General features: G+C 41.2%; 1 protein-coding gene across 4 annotated transcripts in view; it reads left to right on the forward strand.

Annotated features, from left to right (window-relative positions):
- Nucleotides 1-20,314, forward strand: part of nktr (natural killer cell triggering receptor) — a 35,323-nt gene extending 15,009 nt beyond the window's left edge. For 2 of the 4 annotated variants that reach the window (XM_041246783.1, XM_041246787.1), the window contains 11 exons: nt 2,424-2,453; nt 3,529-3,671; nt 7,044-7,248; nt 8,431-8,580; nt 9,378-9,465; nt 9,779-9,942; nt 10,377-13,283; nt 13,692-13,793; nt 14,883-14,945; nt 17,201-17,305; nt 19,626-20,314. In XM_041246783.1, coding sequence (XP_041102717.1) covers nt 2,424-2,453; nt 3,529-3,671; nt 7,044-7,248; nt 8,431-8,580; nt 9,378-9,465; nt 9,779-9,942; nt 10,377-13,283; nt 13,692-13,793; nt 14,883-14,945; nt 17,201-17,305; nt 19,626-19,686 — 4,018 coding nt within the window. In that variant the 3' untranslated portion in view covers nt 19,687-20,314. The remainder of the gene's footprint in view (nt 1-2,423; nt 2,454-3,528; nt 3,672-7,043; nt 7,249-8,430; nt 8,581-9,377; nt 9,466-9,778; nt 9,943-10,376; nt 13,284-13,691; nt 13,794-14,882; nt 14,946-17,200; nt 17,306-19,625) is intronic. The other 2 variants (XM_041246785.1, XM_041246786.1) reach the window with 2 other exon arrangements.
- Nucleotides 20,315-20,545: the final 231 nt, after the last annotated feature.

The following is a 20,545-nucleotide window of genomic DNA, read 5'->3' on the forward strand; positions in this document are numbered from 1 at the left end:
GAGCAGCCTGTTTGATTGCTCGGCACTGCTTGCTGTGCCGGCCCCTCAAACCAGCCTGCTTGATTGCTCGGCACTGCTTGCTGCGCCGGCCCCTCAGACCAGCCTGCTTGATTGCTCGGCGCTGCTTGCTGTGCCAGCCCCTCAGACCAGCCTGCTTGATTGCTCGGCGCTGCTTGCTGTGCCGGCCCCTCAGACCAGCCTGCTTGATTGCTGTGCCGGCCCCTCAGACCAGCCTGCTTGATTGCTGTGCCGGCCCCTCAGACCAGCCTGCTTGATTGCTGTGCCGGCCCCTCAGAGCAGCCTGCTTGATTGCTCGGCACTGCTTGCTGTGCCGGACCCTCAGACCAGCCTGCTTGATTGCTGTGCCGGCCCCTCAGAGCAGCCTGCTTGATTGCTCAGCTTGCCAGTCACTATTCAAACACACAAAGTTCATTTGCCATTTGAAAAAAGGTCTTCTTTCAAGTTCAGTCACACATGAGTTAGGAGCCATTTCTTTGTGTTTTTTAAATGCCATCTTTCATGCTAGTTTACATTGGATGGTGCTTCTCTGTAAATGTATGTGTTTGTCATTTTAAACATACTGGGATTTCTTTTGTCGCTTTTTTTGCCATTGCCTTGGTTTTATTTGATTTCTCCCACGCACATGCACACACACAATGCTTACTAGGTCATTCAGTAAATAGGTTATTGCCTTTGGGTTTTCTACTTGCATCAATTCAGTGATTTTTTTCCCCCAGATTTCAGAATGAATATTTCAGCATATGTTAATACTTAAGGTGGTCTGTTCAATTGATCTTAACAGGGACAGATCTTAATACACTGCCATTGAAAAAAATAAAAATAAAAAAATAAAATACAAGAGCCCCCGCAGACATGCACTCCATTCTGATTGCTTTTCTTACAGTTGTTGATTACATTGTTTCTCACTTGGCACAGCACATGTAAGCATTATTAAATCATTTAGTTTTTCATTTAAGCACAAACTAGCTCAAAGCATTTTACAATGGTATTACTAAATATATACCAATTCAATTTGAATAGAGCTCTTAATAGTAACTGACATCCTGATTAATGTCTTGAAGACTATTAAAAGAACTGGTCCCCACAGAGCAGCTGCTAATAGCTGGAATATCTCTGTGCTTGTGCATTTGTGTATTAGACATGTTTAATATGCACTAAACACGATTGCTTTTGTATTCTACATGTTTCATTTACACTACATACTATACACAAATGCAATATCAAGTGCTGTACAAAAATGGGACAAAAAGCCCATGTGCAACAGTGTCTTCTACATGGTGAGCACAGTGACCATGTCCTGTTGAGCTCACTATAGTCTTTGGTTAAACTGGGATGGGTATTTTAAAATAAAATGAACCCGTGTTAGAATAACTCTTTTCCAGGACTGTGTTTTTATTTGGTATAACAATTTCTATTACATGTTAATTCCGGGGATAAATATATTTTCTATGTTTTTTTTTTTTTTTTTTTTTTTAACTGCTTTTTGATTTATGCAATGTGAAAAACTTGGACTCCTTTTTGTCTAAAATGTATTACAATTTTTCTCTTGCCATTTTTGTGTAAAATTTACAGAAACACTGTAGCATCCTGCGCTTCCAAGGTAAAGTGTCATTCTGAGGCTGTGCTTCTCTCTCTGCTCACTGTTCTAATGATGATAGCAATGACTAGCCATGTGTTCTCATCTCTAAGAACACTCGATTGAATCTGTTTTATTTGTCTTTCTGTAGTCAGTGGTTGGCATGGCTCCTTTGCTATTTTCTTCACTGTAGGTTTATTCACCCTTGTTGACAGTCCTCTCAGCTGTGTCTGTGCTGCCAGTTTTTTGTTTTGCTGAAGGATTGACCCACAGAGAGGCAGTTTGCCTCAGTGGAACCCCTCACATGTTTAGAGCATTTGGTTGTGGGTAGTATGTTTTTATGTTTTTTTTCCCAGCCCGTATTAAACATCTCTGGTCGCTGCAAAAAGGGCCTTCCTGGATGAGTGGTGATGCTGATGATTATTATTTCAAAACCACATTTCTGGTCACTTGATTTAAGCTGGAGTCATGACCGCTTCATTTTGTGAACTATTCTCGAGGTTCACTTCTTCCCAGGTGTGCAACAAAACCATGCTTGAATGTTCCAGCTGAGCATTGTAATCAGTTTAGACTCGTCTTTGTTCTCTTCCAGTTCCACAGTGTAGAACATGTATTATTGTGTGGGTCTTTGCTGTAGATATTGTAGATTGGCAGGGGGGAGGGGTTGTGTGTAGGCATCTTTTGAGTATTGAGTGTCGTCTTGGAGTAATTAAAATTATAAGTGACGTTTGTTTTTTCTCGATTTCCCTTTACATGTCCTCTCATTTCTCTCCAATACTTTTCTGACTGAAATGCCTTCCTTTTCATCATGGTTGCAATGAAACAGAACTACAAAAACAGCACCTCATCTGGATGGGTAAGACCCTTTTTAAATTGAGAATATTTTACAGTCCATGTAAGCAATACACTTGCCTTAAAACTGTGTTCCTAGGAAAACAAAGGAAATTATCCTTGAAATGGATTTAGTATGAAGTCCAATGTGTTCGTGCAAAAGTATTCTTAAACCTCAATGTAAGCGTGACTGATCCATTAAGCAAAAAATGACCTCTTTGTTTATGAGAATAACATATCCCTCTCATTATTAGCTTGGGATTTGCAGTTTCTTTCTCAGTACAATAGATCTGTTTTCTAAGAACTGAGAATATTGGAAATATGACAGAATTCCCCACTGATTGAGCACTAACATGATATCTCAATAAGAGCGATGCACAATACATCTAGTCCATGGGACTTGCCTTTTCTATTGCATTATTCATAAAGAAGAACCTAGTGGATGTTGGGAACCAGTAAAATCACTGCACTTTCTATACAGCTGTATGGTTTAACCAACTAGATTACTTTAATGTGACTTTAATCTGAAACAAAAACACATTGGAAATATGAAAAAACGGCAACTTGTCGAAAGTGCCCAGTGATTTAAAGTGGAGATATCCAAAAACACAGGCCAAGTTTCAAGACACCATTTGGGAAACCTTGGTCAGCACCAAGCAAATAGGCACAACTGTAAAAGCGGTGGAGGTCATAAGAAATACATTAGTAAATGAACGAGTGCAAAAAAAAGAGTAAAAGGAGAAGCACTTGGACATTTTTTACCTTACTTTGATGACTTATTTCTCTTACTTTGTGACAGGTGTTGACTTTTTTTTCTACATTTCACCTAAGAGTGTTGGGAAACTACAAATTAAAAGTGAAATGGATCTTTTGGCTGATTTTACTTTTGCTGCACTACTACTCTGAAAACACATAAACTGTCCTTGCTATATAGTGTGTCTCTGGCAGTTCTCGCTGATTGGCAAGAGTAACGACTATTCCTGTCAATAATATGGATGACATGACCATGCAGAATGGGTTCCTCCTGTCACATGACCATGCCTTCCAGAATGGGTTCCTTCTGTCCTGTCTGTCTGAACTCCTGCCCCTTGTCTCTGCAGAGTTCACGTTGTCTTTGGGCTGGTTATCTCGGGATTTGAGGTGATAAAGCGCATTGAGAATCTGAAAACGGACGCTGCCAGCAGACCCTACGCAGATGTCCGGGTGATTGATTGCGGACAGTTAACAAAGCCTGCCAGCGATGGTAAGCGCTTCTCAGATTGACAGGTCTGTCTTCATTTTAGTAAAGCTAAAACAAGAGGAGGCCATTTGGCCCATCTTGCTTGTTTGGTTGTTAGTAGCTTATTGATCCCAGAATCTCATTATGCATCTTGAAGGATCCCAGGGTGTCCGCTTCAACAACATTATTAGGGAGTTGGTTCCAGACTCCCACAATTCCCTGTGTAAAAAAGTGCCTCCTATTTTCTGTTTTGAATGCCCCTGTATCTAATCTCCATTTGTGATCCCTGGTCCTTGTTTGTTTTTGTTTAGTTAAGCAAATGCTTCCTGTGTTGCACAGTAACAACCCCCATTACAAATAATAACAGCTTAACAGATTTTGGATGATCTGTGGATGATGATATATATATATATTCTTTCGTATGAGCTTAACACGCAGCCTACAGCACTCAGTATTCCCAGGTGGTCTCCCATCCAAGTACTAACCAAGCCCAACATTGCTTTGCTTAAGCATTGCATGGTAAGTTCGATTTGAAGAGCTTTTTGCTGTCTGAGACGTTGCCTAGGGGTCACTACAAGAAGTAGCTCTTCTTGACCCCCTGGATGATGATGATAATTAGTAATAATATACACCCAACTATGCATAATAAATCTGTAAGGGTTTCTGGGGACATATAAACCATGAGAGCACTAGCTTCAATTACCTAGTAATGTCACCACAAACCCGAGATAGAATTACAGCCTTCCACATGCAGTTTTGGTGTGTATTATTTGTTACAATACATAGTGACATAACAGACAGCAATTGTAGAATTAATAGTGTTTATTTTTAACACTTGAAGTGCTGAGAATACAGTTGGAATTAAACAGGTGAGAGATGGGAGTGAAATATGAGATGAGATCACTTTGTACTATTCAAATATAAAGAAAACCGACAACAAGACGAGAGGAACATGAGAAAAAAAATAAGAGGAGAGTATAAACAATCCAGAAACAAAGGTTATACTTCGGAATGACCTGTACTTTCTTAGAACTGCTTTGAAATAAAAGCAAAAAATATCACGACAAAAAGCCTTGCCTGCGCCGTATTGAATGTTGTAGCTAATTGGGTGTTACAGTGGTCCTTCCTGATTGGTTGATTCAGCTCTGAGGCTTTTCGGCAAGTAACGCCAGGATGTCAATGGGAAATGCAGGAAGGATTCGCTCGGATAATCCAAGAGGGAGGCGGGTCTCTCCGGAACGGGAAATTGAGAGTGTAAAACACAGGAGGGAAGTGCTTACAGAACAGGTTACATTGTTTATAATTGAAAAGTAGAATCGATAGTGCATTCCATCTGATCTGTGCTTGAGTACAATTACCAGAAAGCAAGCAGCATGCCCCGCTAACAGCTCTTACTAGCAGACACTTGGACAGTTTCCATACAGTATAATTATTAAAACCTGTCCGTGTAAAATCCTCATTTATCCAAGTCTCCTGTTAATATCTTGAGTATTGCATGCATCGTTTTCACAGCTGCATCGTATTCTGAAGTTTGTGCAGCTGTGAATCATTTCGCACAGCGGTCATATTGATTGGTGTGCCATATAGTATTAAACGGAGGCATTTTTCTAAGTATTATGATGCAATTATAAATGGTCTCATATGTTGTGGTTGTAGATTACACTGATGAAGTAAGATCTCGATTCTGCTGAATTTTAAGGCAGTTGTACTTTCCAGATTACATTTTAAACTACTGTACTAGATGTGCAGGTTTGCTGGTATTCGTTTTAATTGTTTGAGTAACACATTTCAAGCAGCTTACATTACGTTAATGAATGTACTACACTTGCAATCATTTCTCTATTACACTGTTCATTTAGACGCTGTCTGTGTGTTTTACAGTTCTTTTAAAATGGATATAGGGTATTTCTCTCTTGGATTATACACAATCCTTTCTATGTTACACTTCATTTAGACTCTGCCTGTATGTTTTACAGTTCTTTTAAAATGGATATAGGGTATTTCTAGCTGTTGGATTATACAAAGGGTTAATGAACTCTGCCCTGTTGTAGAAACAGAGTATCTCTTGTATTGGATCTCCTCAGATATAGGATACTCAGAGTTTTGGGTAAAATAAGGCAGCTGTTTAGTGTACAAAATATGTTAGATATAAATCGGTAAAACAACATCAATGGTTATAATATACAATGAAAGAATGATAAAACATCAGTAATTGAAATATGCAATGAAAGAATGCTCAAACATCAGTAATTGTAATCTGCAATGCAAGAATGCTCAAACATCAGTAATTGTAATCTGCAATGCAAGAATGCTCAAACATCAGTAATTGTAATCTGCAATGCAAGAATGCTCAAACATCAGTAATTGTAATCTGCAATGAAAGAGTGATGTTCTGTGAAACCTGATTTATTCTCTTTTGTTTAGTTCCCGGTCATTAAGCATCCTTATCAGGGGAGCTTCTATTAATTAGCAAATCTGCCGCTGGATCTATAGCCGCTACAATCTCATAACCCGTTTTGGCTGGGAAGGGCATGTTGCGTGCTCTGGAAACACTCTGGGCAGAATCAACAGCAGCCTTCACTTTGAACTGTGAGCTCAGTTACCAACCCTACTGGGGTCCTGTGACTTTCAGATCTCCTAATGATAAACTCCTAACGCGGTGGTGGTTCATGTCATTGTGCACACAGTGATTCTGTGATTTTCATCCAAGTTCGATCGCGGCTGTCTTACTAGAAAAATTCATCCTTTTGGCCATTTATGTTATAAAGCTGCCACCGCCAATTTCAAAGCCTCATATCTCAGAAAATATTTGATGGCGTGACGTCATATTTTCTAAGTTATGTTAAACCCTTTATGCTAATTGAGTTGGTGGCCATGCCACTGACTTTGAACCTTAACTGGACAATAGAATTATTGTCGTAATGTTTGGTAAAACACATTGAAAATCTTGATGTGCTTATATAAATGTTGTAACACATCTCATTCTTTTTCTGGTATTTAATTCAGATGGTAATATTGAGTAGGACCTATGCTCCCTTCTAATGTACATTTAAAGTAGTTGCCTCAATCCAGCTTTTGCTCTTTGTGTTAGCATTTTTAGAACCAGTTACATATTGATATGGATCCTTTCACAGAAACACAATATGAACATTGTGCTTCTGTGATGCTGCTGAGAAGCTCAAAGCAGTGCAGTATGAACATTGTGTATCTGTGATGCTATTGAGAAACTCAAAGCAGTGCAGTATGAATGTTGTGTGTTTCTGTGATGCTGCTGAGAAGCTCAAAGCAGTGCAGTATGAACATCGGGTGTTTCTGTCATAAGATATTGAGAAGCTCAAAGCAGTCCTGCACCCAGTGTTGGTTTCCAGTATGTGTTTGTAATCTATTGTCTTGCAGTGCTGGAGCGCAGAAAGATCTCTCCGCATTCGTGGGATTCTTCATCGTCTTCTCCCACCTCGGAGTCCCAGAGCGACACAGAGGAGAAGCCACCGCCACCGCGCAAGCGCAAACGCAGATCCAGAAACAAGCATCTAAACAAGAGAAGGAAGGAGGGGAAGAGAAGAGGAAGCAGCAGCAAGAGGCCCCCGGCAAGCCAAGCAAGGTGACTTTCCATAAACTACAAAGCAGCAGCTCCTACAGTGTGCTCATTCCTTTAATCAGCATTGTTTTATTTTGCAGCATTTATCCAGTTCAGACACTTCTCTCTTGTCATTCATTACTAGCTATGGCATATTTGAAACAGGTGAATTGTATTTTGAGTATTAGAGTAAGCAGCGGGGTTCCGAAAAATATAGAGTTCCACGTCCCCAAGTGTTGCTAAATAACTTTTCTTTTCATTGGTAACATCCTGACAACTTTTTATACTTCTAACTTTAAAGTCTGTTTCAAAGATGTTTTCAAAATGTCTGCTCAAGTGTACTCGGGTTTGAGATATATCCTCTAAATCACAGCAGGACGAGTGATTTAAAAAAAAAAAAAAAATCTCTGGCTTTACTGTTCCATACCCCATCATGGATCGTTACTGCTGTGTGACAACGTGGGCAATCACCCTTACACTATCATCAGTCCACTGTAGTGAACGTGTTGAAAACAGTTTTGAAACAGACTTTAAAAAGTCGTCAGGACGTTACCAATGAAAAATAATTTAAACAGTTGCAAGTCGAGTTTTACCAATCAAAAACAAAAAAACATTTTTTTGTGTTTGGTAGCTGTTAAATTGACCTATTAGTTGTCAACTCATGGCAACAACATTAGTAAAACACTGGAAAAGAATAAAAGACTGCCTTTTAAAATCTGAAGACCTGCTTATGTGACCAGGCCTTAGCTCTGAAGTAGTCTCATTGTGAAGGGTTCCAGAAGAATGCACTGTATTGTGTTCTTAAAATCTAACGTTACTAAGGGTTAAGTCCTTTGCAATAATGTCCCATTATTTGGTCACTCTAAGCTCCCTTGCAGCGCACACAGTGGTAAAATATATAAACCAAAAAAGAACTCTCTATTTTCCTATCTCACGAAGCTCATGAAAAATACACAGTGGTGTGCAAATGTATTAGAACACCCTATGTATTAAAACACCCTATCGCTGATTCCTGAACGAAAATTGAAATTCTCAGCTCAAGGTTTTCATGCAGGTAGGTATATGAAGGATATAAGTGACAAATCTGGAGGTATTGTAATAAACGTGCATGCTGTTCTAGAGCAGTATTACAATCAAAACAGCCAGCCATGTCATGTATTAGCTCAGAGTTGGGTTACTTGTCAATAATTGGGTGTTCTCTGACAGCTTCTGTGAACAGGAGAATGCTGATGATGAAAAGGGGAAGGATTTGAATGTGACGAGAGAGAAGCCTGTGGTGCGGCCTGAAGAAATCCCCCCCGTGCCAGAGAACAGGTTCTTACTGCGCAGGGACATGCAGATACACAAGACAGAGCCGTGAGTAACAGAGCAGCGCTGTGTTAGAACAGGTTCTTACTGTGCAGGGACATGCAGATACACAAGACAGAGCCGTAAGTAACAGAGCAGCGCTGTGTTAGAACAGGTTCTTACTGCAGAGGGACATGCAGATACACAAGACAGAGCCGCAAGTAACAGGGCAGCACGTCATGTGTTTTTATACTTCAGTCTCTTTCTCACATGTCTGGTGTGCTTGCATAAATGTAACAAGTCTATATTTTTTATTCAAACAGTCATATTCTATCTTGTGATGTACCTGTAGATTCAATTCTAATTAATTTCAACATCTGTTCTTTTGTTTTAACATTTTGCAATAGGAACCGTGTCTTTCTGTGATTTTAAATACAATGGATTTAGAAACTCAAATTGGCCGTGCACCCTGTCCTGGGTTTCTGAATTTCTCTCAATTAAACACATAATAATTTAAAATGATATGAGCCACGAGTTTGAACAATCAGGCCCATCGTATCTGAACTGTTCCTCCCTTATTAGCAGATACCTGATTGATCAGATTCCTGGCATCTGGTCATTTCACCACAACAAATACATAAACAAAGCAACTATTAAAACCACCAGGACTAACTGCAGTCCTAGTGTAACCCTGCACATATGATTCCATGCCTCGTGTACATATGATGAAACCAGCCTGTTAACAAAGTATGTTATACATTTTAAAAGTGTGAAGAAATGAAGGTGGTTATACTTGCTGGCTTCATTATTAAAGAGGAATACTGAAAGCAGTCTCCCATCATTGAAAATGTCTGTTCATTCTGTAGGGCACATCTGGCTCTATCGGCAGCTCTAGGTGATCAGAAGCCAGCCATCACAAAATCTGGACGCAAAATCAAAGGCAGGGGTACAATGGTATGTTTCTTTCAGTCCTCTTTTTCATACATTTTATTTCAAGTTTGCTTCCAACAAATTGAAAGAAAGAAGGTCTATTGTTTGATCTGGAGCAAAAAATATTAACTGACATTGCTGCAGATATTCTCGTTCTGTCTCTCTCTGCTTTACTGTCTGTTCACTATAAGCTTCTTCTCTTAAACAGAATTCAACAGTATAGCACATGAAGGATCTACAGGTATGATGTGTATAGTAAGTAGCTCCACCTTCTGTTATGAAGGTAACCTCAGTTTAAAGGCACAGTAGTTCTTGTTTTGTTTTTGTAATGCTGCAGAGATATCACACTCCTCCTCGGTCACAGTCTCGCTCACAATCTCAAGATGATGATGATGATGAAGATGAGAAGAGCAGCGAGACCCCGCCTCACTGGAAAGAGGAAATGCAGAGAACAAAAATCTACCAGCCTCCCAGTGGAGAGAAGTGGAGTAAAGGGGACAAGTACGATCCTGTACTGGCTTTCTGTATAGCATACATTACCTGTATAGCATGCATTATTGTACACTGTGTACTCTAATCTATGGGACCACTAGACTTGTCCACTTGCAAGAGGGAGCAAACTGAGCTTCCAGATCTGAGCGGCTGGATATCATTTCTCAAACTACAGCTTTAGGGTCAATTTACATTTTTTTTTTGTACAAAGTGTTAGTATTTTCTGTGTTAACAGAAACTGCTAGGGAAATGTACAGGTAAAAGAACCTTTTCACTGCTATATTGTTTTTGCCGCTTGAAATATCTTTGATGCAGATCGTTTCCATGTTGCTTTATCTTGGCAAATCATCCCATTCGACATGACGTGCCCCTTCGATTATGCTACCGGGGTTGCTTTGTTCTTGTTTCAATTTTTTTTTGTTGTTTTATCCCTTAACTCGTAGGCTGAGTGATCATTGCTTAAGCAGATGGGATGGCAAAAGTGCATCCCCATGGTCAAGGTCTCGGTCACATGATCACTGCTCTGATCACAGCACCGAGAGATCCAGCCAAAACAGAAGACGCAGAAGGGAAAAGAAGAGAATAAAACACAGAAAGAAGTCTAAAAGGCAAAAGCATTCAAAAAAGCTGAAAATACCTAAAACTAAACCAAAAACAGATTCAACACCTCACAAGACAGAGTCGTCCCGTTCTTCAAGCAGGAAATCCAAGCTTTCTGTTAAGCGTGAAAGAAGATCTCGATCTTGCACGAGATCCTCGAGACATTCCTCCAGACGAGACTGTTCAGGTTCTGACAAGATCCGCCGTTCCTCACCATTATCCAGAGACTCTTCCTCCTTTTCCAGATCAAAAAGCAGATCAAGATCCTATTCTAGAAGCAGAACTAGATCAAGAACGAGGTCTAGATCCTTGTCAAGGTCTAGAAGCAGGTCAATATCAAGATCACGTAAGAGGACACCATCGAGATCGCCTAGAAATACACGCTCAAATGAGAACAATAAAAGCCAAGTTGATCCCCCTAAAAAAAACACACAAACAAATGAGAATGTTTTACCAAATGCTGTCTCTGAGAGTGTTCCTGCGTTACCCATGAGTGATAGCCCCCCACCTTCAAGGTGGAAACCAGGTCAAAAGCCTTGGAAACCTTCCTATGTCCATGTTCAGGAAGTCAAAGCCAAAACTCCAGCTCTACTTGCACAATCGAGTTACACAGTAAAGAACAGCAAGGAGAATTCCCAGTCTTCATCATACCACGACCGGCACAGACATTCAGACAGTGAGAGAAGTGTTTACTCAAGCAATAGGAGCTATAACTATAAGAGGAGGTCCAGGACCCGGTCTTCAAGAAGTAGATCATACAGGAGATCGTACAGTAGATCAAGAAGTAGAGCTCGTTCCAGCTCAAGGTCACGCACTCCAGTAAAGTATCACAGCCGTTCATCAACCTACAGCAGATCCAACTCCTACGATTCCTATAGTTATAAAACAAAGGCAAAATCTAATTCCAGAGAGAGAAGTGTCAAACATTACAGCACAGTTCAAGAAAGTAGCCCTGAAGCTAAATTTGATGACGGGTGTTTAGATAACAGAAAAGAACTAAAAGGAGAAAAGGAAAATCACAGATTGTACTCCTCTGAGTATTCTACCGACAGCGAGAGAAGCAATGTGAAAAAAAATAAAAAGCATGATGCGGACACAAAGAAGCAAAACAGTAAATCGCATTCTCAATCGGAAGCCAACAGCATTAAAATATCTGAGCCAAAACAGGAGAAACATAATACAGGTTCTTTTAGGGAGGATCGGAAATCAAAGTCTGGGTGGGACAGTGATAGTGATCATTCAAAAAAAGAGCCAGGTGTTGAAGACAGATCATCTGAATTCCAGCAGCTCAAATCTGGCAGGACCGATGAAAAGACTAGTAGCAGGAAGGAGTTTCTCAGCAGCAAATGGGATTCGGAAGATCACTCAGAAACTGAAGAGAAAAAGATCATCAGAGGCGGTTCAGCGTATTCAAGCAAAGAAGAAGGTGAAGCTAGCTCGGGATCTGATAGCGAAGGCGGTCACTCTAAAAGCAGCAAAGTGAGCACAAAGTTGGCTTGTCTGTCACCTGCAAGTTCAGAGACTGATGTGAAAACGACCTCAAAGAAACAGACTTCAGTTGCTGCTGAAAGTTCACTTTTGAGTTCAGGAAGTGAGAAGGTAATGCCTAAGAAGAAAGCAAAACGCAAACGTAAGCACAAGAAACGAAGCTCGACAAAGGCAGGGTCCAGAAGAGGAAAGACCAAATCCAAGGGTAAGAAATCCAAAAAAAAAAAACAGAAACCCAAGGAGACTTTCCACTGGCAGCCTCCTCTGGAGTTTGGGGAAGAGGAGGAGGAGGAAAGGCCAGAAGATAATGTGATTGTAAAACAGGTCATGAAGGAAAGTCTGTTAAAAGTTATTGGGGAGACTGTGGTTAAACACAAAGAAAGTAAAAGCAATGCTGAGGAAACTCTCAAAACACCCAAAGAAAATATCCAATCAGGTGCAGCTTCTCAGAGGGCTCAAGAACAGTCAACCAAAAATGAAAAAGAATCAAAGCAATCACCAAGGAATGTCAAGAGACCAAGACGAGGTGAAAGTACAGAAGCAGATTCCAGCAAAGCTGATGGTAAAGAGCATGCTGTGGAGTTCCCAGGGAAAACAGAGCAATCTGATGATAGTATGGAGATCTGTACCCCAGAGCAGAACTCTCCTGAAAGGGACTATGCAAAAACTACAGCGCAGCAGGGCTCCCCATTAAAAGAGCTTGTCCTTCCTGCAAACAGAGACATCGGGAATGCTTTAAACACAACTGCAGTAGAAGCATTAAAGATGGAGCCACATCCGATGAATAGCAGAGCCTCTTCTAAAGTGTTCATAAGCAATGATTCAGGGGGTGAAAGTGATAAAAAAGCACAAAATGAATTGCAATGTTTAACTATTGACCCAAAGTGGAAGCCTCTGAAAGATCTTTCTAATCAGCAGCCAGTCAGCACTATGAATGCTGTGGAAGTTAAAAGCACAGACACCCCAGATTGTGTGGAGACCAAGCCCCAGGGCCTCAGAATAGAGATTAAAAGCAAGAGTCGGGTCCGACCTGGATCTCTTTTTGATGAAGTTCGAAAGACGGCCAGGCTGAATCAAAGACAGAGGAACCAAGAGAGCTCAAGTGAGGAGAGATCTCCTTCCGTAGAGGATAAAAGCAAGTCCCGGAGCCGAACCAGATCACCCAGCAAATCTGGATCGAGCCAGCGAACACGCTCAAGAAAGAGATCACTGTCCTCCAGCCACTCGCGGACTCGATCAAGGAGTTCCACTTATTCCTACAGGTGGGTTAATAACATTTTGTTGTGCATATCTATTTGAACAACACATTAGACAACATCTGTAGCTGAATGGGTTGTTGCTCCAGTTAATTTATATTCATTCCCACATAGTCCATGTCTGTGAATATAATGCATCTACATTTGATGTTACATGGATAGAATCTAGGTTCTATAAAGTACAGTGTAGTATGTTAAGTATAACTACAATTTAAATGATACATTCATTTGTTTAACTGGCAAACTCATCCACATGTCAATCTGCCACACAGGATAACTGCATGGGTTTTGCAACATTTGACTGTAGCTTTTGACTCGCTGTGTGTTTGTGGGGACTGAGAGACTGTGTGTCTCCCCTGGTTTTGAGAATGCTTGCTCAGATGCTCTGTGTAATGTTCCCTATGTTGTCTGCAGGTCTAGAAGCTACACTAGAAGTCGCAGTAGGAGAAGGTACAGTCGGGGTCGATCAAGGACTTGGAGCAGCACTGACCGGAGTTACAGAAGACACAGCCACAGGTAACTTATTTAAAAACCCAGTTGAACACACACAATGCAGGATCATTCTGTGGAACACACACACCATGCAGGGTCACTCTGTGGAACACACACACCATGCAGGGTCATTCTGTGGAACACACACACCATGCAGGATCATTCTGTGGAACACACACACCATGCAGGGTCATTCTGTGGAACACACACACCATGCAGGGTCATTCTGTGGAACACACACACCATGCAGGGTCATTCTGTTGTGATTATGGTACGTTCATGTTCACATCACCAGTAAACAGCAGCCCCAAGCTGGCTTTGCCTTTTTCCCTTTAAAGATGCAGCTGTAATTTTTAAAAATCTTTTATCAATGGAGCCAGTTGAATAGATGTGCAGGCTGGCAGCACTTGATGTTTTTTTTTGGGTCCACCACTGTTTCCTTGGCACCAATTTGTCGAGCTTATCAAAGCTGTGTTTTATTAGCAGGTCGTGGGTATATAAGCAGTTGCATGCATTATGGTATGTCAGCCGGTTCTTTCATGATCTCTCTTTCAGAATCAGGTGCTTATACAGTACTTAAAGGAGAACTCTCATTTGGGCTTTATAAGATTACTTCTAAATGTACTGCCAGTGTGTTTGCAACCACAATAATAATTTCTGAAATGCATGATTGTCTTTATTTGTCATCGCTATCCTCCAATTTTGACTGCTGTGCTGCAAGACCCTGAAATGCTGGCAGCGGGGCTCTCTCACTGCACACAAAGCACAATTGAAACCAGCCTAAACATTCTCTCATTGCTAACAGCTGTGTGGATGCTTGCACAGTGATCAGAACACCTCATTTCATCAAACTGAGGTTGCGTCTCATGAAATCAGCTGGTGTCGAGCCCCAAATCAGATGTGTGTGCTCTTTAGGGGCGCTACATACAGTTACACAAACAGAGAAATCATGAGAACAAGAAGACCATAGTCAGTTGGGGAGCTGAATTCAGAAAAGAAAGACTCGATCTGAATGAGACTTCCCCTTTCATAGGCTCCACGAATCGTGATGATGCAGCACTATGTTATGGTTCTTTACAGTTAACACTGCATTTTCAATGTGTGTTCTGTTAGCAGTAGGACCTACAGCAGAAGCCGGTCCAGGAGCAGGTCTTCTGATCGGCACAGAAGATCCAGGTATGCATTGCATTGTGGCGACTCCAGGGCAGAGCTGTCCCGTAGATGTTCTGAGGTGTAACGATGCATTACATTCACAATGCACACAGTGTCATTACATGTGAAGGTCCTGAGGGGGAAGACATTCTCAAAAACAATCTCTTGAAGTCTGTAACAATCAATGTCTTATCTCTCTATTGAAATGCCTGTAGCTAACAAAACAATGATAGAAATCTTGCCTGTTGTGCACTTGAATTTGTTGTATAGGTCTCAAATCTGCATTTTCAATTTTCGTTTTAAAACCTGATGCATGGTAACAAAAACGTTTAGCAGTTTGGTCCGTGTGATTCCGGCCAATCGTTTTTGCATTCAGAATCAGAAAAACAGAAAACGACTTGTTTTTTCTATTTCGGTTTTTCATAAAAACAAAAATCGACCCGTATTTTATTTTTCAATTTCTGTGTTTAAAATACAAAAACTGATTCAGGCTTGTTTTCCCATTTTTCATATTGGTTTTTGCAACAAAATGTGTGAAATTGAATAATCTGTAATACAAAAATAAATAGACTGTAGGGACGAAAAATTAAATCAATCTCCAAGAGTCGGTGATAAAGAAGGTAGTCTTTATTCAAGCAGATATCTGGAGAGCCAACACTTCACAGGCAATCTGTTAATGCTTCTCTAACAGGTACACACTTAAACAATGATAGATACACTAACATATCGGAAAAGGGACAGACTTAATCAACCAAGAGTGCCAGCCTCCTTTAGTGATCCTATGGCAAGCTCTGTAAGATGCTAACATTTCCTCTCTCCCTGCGGTTTGCAGCTCTTACAAAAGAAGGAACTGCGATACAGAGCGAAAGAGAATTCCCCCCCCCCCCCCCCACATACAAAAGAACCCCCCCACTGCAGCAACAAAACACTCCATACATTTAATATCTTAAAAATTGTTTAGCTCCTTCAATACCTTTTTTTTTTTTTTTTTTTTTTTTTTTTTTTTTGTCAGACTTTGAGACATGGCCAGCTGTCTGTGTCCTGCTGTCATGACGATGCAATAATTTCATGCCTGTGCTTATTGTCATGGAAGTGTACTGTCTGTTTACCAACATTATTCATTCATTTTACAAAGTACTGTATTACAATACAGCCATAGGTCTACGTTTTAAGTTAATATAGTAATCATCCTTGTATCACTCGGGTACAGTGCAGTGCATTATAATAATACAAAAAATAATAAGCCTTCAGTGTAGTACCAGAGATCATGTCAAATACTGAGGCCGTGCAGGAATACCTAGTGTAGTACCAGAGATCATGTAAAATACTGAGGCCGTGCAGGAATACCTAGTGTAGTACCAGAGATCATGTAAAATACTGAGGCAGAGCAGGAATACCTAGTGTAGTACCAGAGATCATGTAAAATACTGAGGCAGAGCAGGAATACCTAGTGTAGTACCAGAGATCATGTAAAATACTGAGGCCGTGCAGGAATACCTAGTGTAGTACCAGAGATCATGTAAAATACTGAGGCTGTGCAGGAATACCTAGTGTAGTACCAGAGATCATGTAAAATACTGAGGCTGTGCAGGAATACCTAGTGTAGTACCAGAGATCATGTAAAATACTGAGGCAGTGCAGGAATACCTAGTGTAGTACCAGAGATCATGTAAAATACTGAGGCAGTGCAGGAATACCTAGTGTAGTACCAGAGATCATGTAAAATACTGAGGCAGAGCAGGAATACCTAGTGTAGTACCAGAGATCATGTAAAATACTGAGGCAGTGCAGGAATACCTAGTGTAGTACCAGAGATCATGTAAAATACTGAGGCAGAGCAGGAATACCTAGTGTAGTACCAGAGATCATGTAAAATACTGAGGCAGAGCAGGAATACCTAGTGTAGTACCAGAGATCATGTAAAATACTGAGGCCGTGCAGGAATACCTAGTGTAGTACCAGAGATAATGTTATAAAATAAAATCCACATTTGCTGTTTTTCAAAACCCCACATTTGAGATGTGTGTCTATATAATATAGCAAATGAGAATGCACAACAGGTACATTAATAGACATTAATGTTACAAGCTTGAAGACTATTTTTGTAGTTTTTTACAAATTCAGTTTTTTACCTTTTATAAAAGACGTAGTCTAAGCTTTTGCATGATGCTGATCAGCATAAACCTCAAGTTTGCTGTGAGTCTGTGGGGAGCAGACAGCACTGCAGTTACACATGTGCACTTGCTTTGATTCTAACTGTTGAAATATATTTTAAAAAGGTCCGTCACATATGACAGCTACTACAGCAGAAGCAGGAGTCGAAGCAGCAGGAGACGGACAAGTGACAGCTACCGAAGGTCCCGGAGCTACGATCGCAGTTCCAGGTTTGTATGTCTGTGTTGGTAGGACCACCATATTTTTGAACAATGTCTATTAATGCTATGTCTTTCTTTAGTTTCATTTTCTTATTAACATGCTGTTACAGTGAACATATATTAAGATCTGTACATTTGGACAGTGTCTATTCCACCCAGATTTTTATTGTATGTATTAGAGAGACTTGCCGCTGCTCAGACCATTAATGTTAGCTGCTTTCCGGGTTACTGTTCATGAAAACTTCTGCCTTGGGTGTGTTCTCTCCATACAAAAAGATGAGTGACTTGCAGCCACGTAGTCTGATCACAGCACTAAAACCCATACACTAATCTGGCACCAGGAAGCAGCTGCAAAAACTTCCTGGTCTTTACAATATCCAAAAGATCTTCATTGGAAGAAGAGGGACCAGTGAATAACCATTGCTGATGTGTCGTGTGATGAAACCCCCGATTACTGACAGTGCTGTAATATCGTGTGATGACCCCCTGATTACTGACAGTGCTGTAATAACGTGTGATAACCCCCTGATTACTGACAGTGCTGTAATATCGTGTGATGACCCCCTGATTACTGACAGTGCTGTAATATCGTGTGATGACCCCCTGATTACTGACCGTGCTGTAATATCGTGTGATGACCCCCTGATTACTGACCGTGCTGTAATATCGTGTGATGACCCCCTGATTACTGACCGTGCTGTAATATCGTGTGATAACCCCCTGATTACTGACAGTGCTGTAATATCGTGTGATGACCCCCTGATTACTGACAGTGCTGTAATATCGTGTGATGACCCCCTGATTACTGACCGTGCTGTAATATCGTGTGATGACCCCCTGATTACTGACCGTGCTGTAATATCGTGTGATGACCCCCTGATTACTGACCGTGCTGTAATATCGTGTGATGACCCCCTGATTACTGACCGTGCTGTAATATCGTGTGATGACCCCCTGATTACTGACCGTGCTGTAATATCGTGTGATGACCCCCTGATTACTGACCGTGCTGTAATATCGTGTGATGACCCCCTGATTACTGACCGTGCTGTAATATCGTGTGATGACCCCCTGATTACTGACCGTGCTGTAATATCGTGTGATGACCCCCTGATTACTGACCGTGCTGTAATATCGTGTGATGACCCCCTGATTACTGACCGTGCTGTAATATCGTGTGATGACCCCCTGATTACTGACCGTGCTGTAATATCGTGTGATGACCCCCTGATTACTGACCGTGCTGTAATATCGTGTGATGACCCCCTGATTACTGACCGTGCTGTAATATCGTGTGATGACCCCCTGATTACTGACAGTGCTGTAATATCGTGTGATGACCCCCTGATTACTGACAGTGCTGTAATATCGTGTGATGACCCCCTGATTACTGACAGTGCTGTAATATCGTGTGATGACCCCCTGATTACTGACCGTGCTGTAATATCGTGTGATGACCCCCTGATTACTGACCGTGCTGTAATATCGTGTGATGACCCCCTGATTACTGACCGTGCTGTAATATCGTGTGGTGACCCCCTGATTACTGACAGTGCTGTAATATCGTGTGGTGACCCCCTGATTACTGACAGTGCTGCAATACCGTGTGGTGACCCCCTGATTACTGACAGTGCTGCAATACCGTGTGGTGACCCCCTGATTACTGACAGTGCTGCAATACCGTGTGGTGACCCCCTGATTACTGACCGTGCTGTAATATCGTGTGGTGACCCCCTGATTACTGACAGTGCTGCAATACCGTGTGGTGACCCCCTGATTACTGACCGTGCTGTAATACCGTGTGGTGACCCCCTGATTACTGACAGTGCTGCAATACCGTGTGGTGACCCCCTGATTACTGACCGTGCTGTAATACCGTGTGGTGACCCCCTGATTACTGACAGTGCTGTAATATCGTGTGATGACCCCCTGATTACTGACCGTGCTGTAATACCGTGTGGTGACCCCCTGATTACTGACAGTGCTGTAATACCGTGTGGTGACCCCCTGATTACTGACCGTGCTGTAATATCGTGTGGTGACCCCCGATTACTGACAGTGCTGTAATATCGTGTGATGACCCCCTGATTACTGACAGTGCTGTAATATCGTGTGATGACCCCCTGATTACTGACAGTGCTGTAATATCGTGTGGTGACCCCCTGATTACTGACAGTGCTGTAATACCGTGTGGTGACCCCCTGATTACTGACAGTGCTGTAATACCGTGTGGTGACCCCCTGATTACTGACAGTGCTGTAATATCGTGTGATGACCCCCTGATTACTGACCGTGCTGTAATGCTGTAATCCCCTTTGTGTTGTTGCAGGTCATACTGCTCTTATAGTAGAAGTGACCGCAGTTACTCCCGCCGGCGAAGTCACAGCTGATGGAAGAGAAACAGAGCTCACGGCTATTCATTGGGTACAAGGAAAGAAATATGTTTGCGTATCTGCTTGTGTAGATAACAGAAACATGCAGAACAGTAGATTATCAGTACATTTTAATAAGAGATCTATTACACAGTGAGAAACGGGGTAAACCACATAACCTGTTCACCAGTGTAAAATAGATGTGTGTAAATCATTTTATACAACATTGTTTTAATTTGTTTCTTGGTTTGTGCATTTTAGACTGAAAGAATGAATGTATTTACAGTATATTCAACATGTTTAATCCTCTGTCAATTTAATCTGGTCAGATTTTCTAACAGCAAATATTCCATAGTTCAGATGTTGGTGGGGCAATGTTTTTCTTCACGCTTTGCACAGGAAGTTCTTGAAGAGGTCTTTCAGCTGTCAGAGCTGGAGGGAATGCATCATGAAAGCACCTTTTTTGGTTTCTTTGCATTTTTTTTTCTTCTTACAAGTCGCTGATTCCGTATTCCCCTAGATCTGGTTGACTAATAATTCAAAACAGTTGTATAATCTGTGAAGGACCCAACAACTTCTCAAAGTGCTTGTATTGTTTGTGTATATATATCATGCAGAAGTGAGGCTTAATAAAGTTTTCACATTATTGTGTGTATCATTGTGTTTTACTGGATGTACAGTGTGAAATCCTTGGAGAGCATAGATGGTAAAATCAATGTTAAAGTAGTATGCACTGTTCCTACAAATCTACATTTGCAATGAAGCTGATGTTTAATAACCTGTAGAAAGTGAGCTGTACTCCTAATTGGCATAAGTTTGGTGGTGCTTTCATTTGTTTGGTGTGCAAGGGAATGAAACATGCAGTCTTCAGGTGTGA

Source organism: Polyodon spathula, chromosome 4 (assembly GCF_017654505.1).
Source record: "Polyodon spathula isolate WHYD16114869_AA chromosome 4, ASM1765450v1, whole genome shotgun sequence".
Classification (NCBI taxonomy): Eukaryota; Metazoa; Chordata; class Actinopteri; order Acipenseriformes; family Polyodontidae; genus Polyodon; species Polyodon spathula.